Consider the following 6000-nt stretch of genomic DNA (forward strand, 5'->3'; position numbering starts at 1 on the left):
CCATGAATTGCTAGGGTGAGTGAGAATCCTTGCTGAGATCTGCTGCTGACCTGCGCTGGAGGGACCAAAGTCCCTCGGAGAGCACTTGTTTTTGCTGCGGACTTTGTCATAGCTGGCTTGGGGCCCCTTTCTCACCTGAGAGAGATCCAAAGCTCTTTTCCCAGCGAGGTGTCCAGTGCGTGCACGTTCATTGCAGTGCTGACCCTGGTGTAAAATAAGTGGCCTGTGCTGAGAGCTGCCGCCTTGACTTTGGAGCCATCCTGGCCGCGCAGCCACCTGCCATGGGCCTGAAGGACTCAGACTGAGAAACGAGGTGGATTAAGAAGCGAGAATCTGGGGYGCGTGCCGTAAGGGGGTCTTGTGACTGTAGCGTAGCGTGAGCCCTCACCGCTGCCTCCCTCCCCTTCTGCCTGTTTAAATAGTTATTGGGAGTTCCTCTGCGAGTAATGAAAAGGTTTTGCCTGTGGGGAAGATCCACGATAAAATAGTGTTAGAGCTGCAACCGCCAAGGCGGAGAAACGGTAATTACTCTGAGTTCTGCTTACAGTAAACACAGAGCTGCTGTGGTTTTCTCTCCCTGGTTGCTAGTTTGGGATCCTTAGTGCCCAGGGAGCAGGCAGGGCCTTCGTTCCTCAGCGAGCCTCAGTCCTGCACCGTGCAGTCACGCYGGGAAGATGGAAAGGAAGGGACGCTGGGCGTAATTGTAACGGCCACAGGGTGCCTAGCCGTATACACGGATCTGAAACAGCCTGCTTCCGTGACTTCCCTCCGAGAGGTGGGCTGTCGGGTGCACTGTCATCGCTGTCTGTCGTGCAGTTCTTGGCATCACCTGCAGTAGGTGCTTGAACATCTCTCTAGTGACAGGTCACGTTATTGTGTCTCTAGCTGTCTGCTCTGAGCCGTGTTGGAAACATGGAGGGGAGAGCTGCTTGTCTGCTTAGGTATTAGTTGAAAAAAGAACTTGCATCCCCTAAGGTGAAAGGGGGAGAATGCAGTTAAGTCTTTCAGCCTTCCTGTCCTCTTTGCCCCTGTTGGGATAATGAGCTTGCCTGCAATTTTGTGTCATCGTAATGCAATGCTTTGGGCTTAAAAAAAAAAAAAAGGTTCATGAGTTCTTGGTTTATTGTTTAGGCTAAAGCGTATATGTCTGTGCTAGACGCAAGGGAAAACTTGTGTGTGTATGCGTGCACTGGTGTGCTCTGTGGCGCYTTTCTGTATATAAATGGTTTGCACATTTGGAGGTTTAGTGAGTGGTGGGTGTGTATTCGCTCCATATAGCGGTACATCTCAGACCATGAAGATAGCTGGGTTTGGCAGCTTGGTACATCAAGTTCAGTGTGTACGAGATAGTTGTGGGAGATTGTGCTAACTGCCTCCGCCCCTCTTTTCTGATTCTTTTGCCCTGTCCATGTACCTCTGATTGCCTATAGTATTTTTTTGTGGAAAAAAAMCCCAAATCTTTCTGCTCTTCAGAAAACTCCCACACACCTCTGCTTGAGGACTCGGTGACTCAGATGACCCCAGAGGAGCACTACAGACGCATGATGTCAGCACTGAATGAACACAGCACGTTTGAAGAGCAGCAGCAGCAGCGTCTCTACCAGCTGGCTAACAGCATGGCAGTGCCCAGCCATGGAGGTACAGGCCTTTACGGATGGGAAGACAAGGGGCTGCATATGCCACTTAATGAGAGTCTTGTAAGACTTTGCTTAACTCCTGTGTGTGTGTGTGTGCGGAGGATGTATGGGCTGCAGTGTCACGTGTCTATCATGCAGGGAATACAGATGGTGCTAGGGGGGACCTACAGACCCTTGGTCCTACCGTGTCTGTGCGTGCATCTATTCTCAGTCGTCTGTAAATGACGATGCCTTCTGTAGTTACCTGTGGGGGCTCAGCGTCTGTTTACTGCAGTGAATTAGCTGCAGCATTGCTGCTGTGTATTTTGCAATGGAGGGGGGGTCCTTTTCTTCCTTTGTTTCAAGAGTTCGTGTCAGTCTAAATGTTCAGAAACCCCAGAATAAGTCTCGTTTGGATCACAGTGTGRAGCAAGGGGAAAGAGTGTTGGTTTAATGCAGGGAAGCTTTGCGGTGTAGGCCWTTTGCTGATGAGRTCTGAAGCAGCAAGATGATGTTGCRGGATTTGGTTGAGCATTGATAATGTTAGATTTTGAAAGTTTGTGCAGAAGTTGCTACAGGCAGACATGATGTGAGCTGATGTTAATGACCTTTCACCTTTGTGAGAATTAAATGCCCTGTGTTTTTAGGGACTACTACAATATGCAGGTGAACGAAAGGTGCTGTAAAGACAGCTCAGCAGACCAATGCTGAAGTCAGTGGGACAGGTTCATCCATAGTATCAGGTATCATCTGCTGAAAGTAACTGTATTTACATCACCAAGGATTAATCTGATCCTTCACTGGTTGAAATCAGATCTGCCATGGAAAAGTGAGGGAGGACTTGCTGAAAGGGAGAGAACCTCTTCTATACGCAGTATACGCTCAYGTGATGAGGGTTTCATCAGGGCATTGCCATAAGGACCTGTGGGTAGCAGCTTCAAGCAATAACAAATTGTCCCCAGACCTCTTCAGGGTGGTGCAGTTCTCTGATGCTGAGCTGTGCGCTACAGATAGCTGAGGGAGCCCCTGGTCCTTCTTGAACTGGGGCCTGTTGTGTGCACCGCATGTTGTGCTTTTACAGCTCCATGATACCTGCCTGTCTGCTGTTTCTGGGCTTTAGCGGCGCAGGAGCATTTCTGCACTGATATCTRTGCTCAAGAGAACCTGCTGCCATTTTACTTTCTAAAAGGGGCTGACGTTTGTGCAGTTCCGTGAATGCAAAGAGGGGAAAACCCAAAACCTAGTCCTGAAGCAGCCTCCACATTAGCGGATGCTTTTGTCCCATGCTGCTGCCTTGTCCTGGGGCTTGAGTGGTGTCCTGAGGGGAGAAGTGCTTGCGGTACCAGGATCTACTGGTTCCTGCCTGAACTGGAGAACTGCTGATAGGTTTTGCCCTCGATTGTGGAGGAAGCATGGCTAAATCCAGCTCRGCTGCAGGATCCCATGTAGTGCCTAAAGGGGGCACCAGGCAGTTACGGGAGCCACCTTGGGAACCGCTCTGCGGAGCACCGGAGCCGCTTGCATCCCTGCACATGCCCGACAGTCCTCAGCCCGTGCGGACACCCTGCCTTCCCTCAGGCGAACAAAGCACAGGCTCGGCTTTGGCCAGAGTAAAAAGCCCTGAGCCCTCGGATGCAGGAGAGGCTGCAGAAGGGTGGGCTAAGTGACTGAGCTGTCTGGATTGGGCTGAGCAGGGCCAAAAGAAGAGCTGACACTCTTCCAGTCTTGGAAGCAGAGGGTTGGAGCACCACTGAAAACTGGTGCAGTGCAAGAATTTGTGCCCCCTGTGCTGCTTCCTACCCGAGGCCCTGGAGRGCTGGCTCCAGAGAAGGAGCACGAGCAGCATCAGCAAAGCATCCGGCAAGARCTGGAGGAGAATCTCCAGTCTGGAGTGTAAATCCCCAGGGCTTCTTGTTAGGCTAATGAAGAGGCTGTCTTCCCTTCCACTCTGATTTGATTGGCGTCTCTGGGGGTAGGAAAGCGATCCGTTTTGCTGTAGGGTAAGGATTTGCTCATCAGCAAAGGCATGGCGTAAACGTATGCTGACACACGCTGTAGCGAACGTGGCACATGCCTCTCTACGTGGTGTTCAGCTGCCCCACGCATTTACAAAGAGGTGCAGAGCTCCTGCAAGTACAGCACTAGGTATGGGGCAGCGGCATGCACTGTAGGGCTGGGGTTTCCACACATCCATGCAGTGACCGCAAGCACAGTACACGAAAGGACAGTATATMACATGCATCATGCGCAAAAGGGTGATGTATCAGACATGCAAATGCTGAATATCCATAGACACTGGTCTGTGTAGACCATGTTGAGTACGACAGAGCATGTACTCCGTACAAAACGTGCTATATGTACCTGTATAGTAATACACGTCGTGGTGTGCCACTTAACCCGGGTGCCGGATGGCCGGGGGACATGCAGGACATGTACATCCAGGCAGAGCGTGTGCTGCATAACAGCTGGTATCGCCCCCTTCTCCCCCCGTGTAATGAGTAAAGTAGCTCATTACATTAAAAGCCTGACGTATTTTTTATGATTATGATTAATTTGTCTCCTCAGCATTTGCTGGGGGAGGGGTCACGCTGAGGTTTTGGGGTGGGAAGAGGGAGAAAAGGAGTCTGCACAGGCAGACTCTCTTGTGTAACGTTGACAAGACAGAACTTAGTGTATTTTGGATCGTCTCCCCACCACAGGGCTCTGGTTGGGCTATAAATTATTAGTGCCAGTACAAAGCGCAGTTTATCTGYGGGCTCACATGGAGGCACCAATAACATTAATAATTTAAAAAATGTTAATAATTTAAAAATCTTTTTTTTTTAATTGCTTTTCTCCCCCCCTTCTCCGTCCCCCTTCTCCCAGTGGCATTCATCCCGCATTCTGAATTCAGTCTGTCTCCGTGCCTGGAACCTCCATCCGCCAGCGTCCCCCTGTCAATCAAGCTGATTTCCCAACTGTCAGAGTGCAGGATTGTAAATAACAGATCCTCGGAGGGGGGGGCTGTGCGAGGAGGCAGGGAAGGAGGGAGGGAAAGAGGAGCCGAGAGGGTGTGCGTGCRGGGGGTTGTTGCGGTCATTCAGGATCAATGCAGCTTCTGGAATTGGCTGCATGCCAGACTTCTAAATTACAGGCGCTGTGGCAATAAGGAGTGACCTGGGTTTTTCAGATAATTAATTTATAAACATCGAAGGTGCATGGTCCCTGGCTTGGAGATTTCTCTAGGCTTTTTATGTGATCTAATGGGGTTTGTTGTTTCACTCTCTCTTACATATCTTTGCAGTTCAAAATTGTAGATCATTTTGATGTTTGTTCCCTCATTTGGGGGACTGGTGCGTGCACATGAACGTGGCTAGAAACATTCAAGGACCAAAGTCCTGCTTATTGACAACACAAATAGCAGCTGTGACGGCATTTCCATCCCAACTTGCTGTCCCACCACAGGGCTTCAGCCCTGACCACCCCAAAAATTGGGGATTGGTGGGGTTCAAACCGGGTTGGACGTGTCATGTGGTTAATGGGAGCATGCATGGCTGGGAACTCCAGAACCAGAAGGAAAATAGCGTGCTGGTAAAGGAAAGCAGGGAGAGGGCAAGTCTGTCACTGCCAGGGTTGTGCAGCACTCTTGCGTTGACTTTGCCTTATGAGTCGGTTGCCAGGGGAGGACTAATATGCTAGTGCATGCGGAGTGCTTTGAAATCGCAGTATACAAGTTGATCCTGACCAAGGTTTGCTCATTAAGATAAATCTTCCTCTCCCTCCCCTCCCCTCCCGGCTGTGTTTTGTTTCCCTTTGCAGAGTGAGTGCATGAAGGAGGTTTCCTGTAAGTGTGCGTCTGTGTGTCTGCATTTCCTGTGTGTCATGCGAATCGCAGCAGAGGTTTTGCTGTGGGATTATCAAGCGAGTTGTGTATCAGGTGTCCTCAAATAAACAGGGGACTCCAGATGCTTAGCTGCAAAAGAGTAGCACGCTGGAAAAAGCCTCTTTCAGTGCAACTGGTACTTGTGTCCGTGTCACTTGACCTTCTCATGGGTCTGTCCACCTGTGGTGTTCTTGGGGGAAGGCAAGTGGAATAGTATGCTGTGGTACTAGCATCGCCTTGTCCCTGGAGCATCTCTCTTCCGCCCTGCAGCCTGCGCTCTTACCAAAGTGCTGTGCCTGAGGCTGGAGGGGGCCCCTTGGTGCACCCCGTCRCCCTCCGCTCTGCGGTCCAGCCCTTTCCTGGTCTGGGGCAGAGCCGTGCTGGGGCCAGCCGTCCCCCCTCGCTCGGGCGAGGGCCGCAGCCGGCCGGGGGCTCTCGGCACGCCTAGGACAGTGCTCCGGGCTGGCCTGGCAGGGGGGCCGGGTGGTCCCGAGGCGGGGGAAGGCCGGTGCCGCTGGCATC

At 51.4% G+C, this 6000-nt stretch overlaps 1 protein-coding gene across 1 annotated transcript in view; it reads left to right on the forward strand.

Moving 5' to 3' along the window:
- SAMD11 (sterile alpha motif domain containing 11) overlaps window positions 1–6000 on the forward strand; it is a 130465-nt gene that overhangs the window by 97235 nt on the left and 27230 nt on the right. The window contains exon 6 of the mRNA XM_026074004.1: window positions 1474–1638. Coding sequence (XP_025929789.1) covers window positions 1474–1638 — 165 coding nt within the window. The remainder of the gene's footprint in view (window positions 1–1473; window positions 1639–6000) is intronic.

The sequence above is a fragment of the Apteryx rowi genome, unplaced genomic scaffold (genome assembly GCF_003343035.1).
Source record: "Apteryx rowi isolate R43461 unplaced genomic scaffold, aptRow1 scaffold_38, whole genome shotgun sequence".
Classification (NCBI taxonomy): domain Eukaryota; kingdom Metazoa; phylum Chordata; class Aves; order Apterygiformes; family Apterygidae; genus Apteryx; species Apteryx rowi.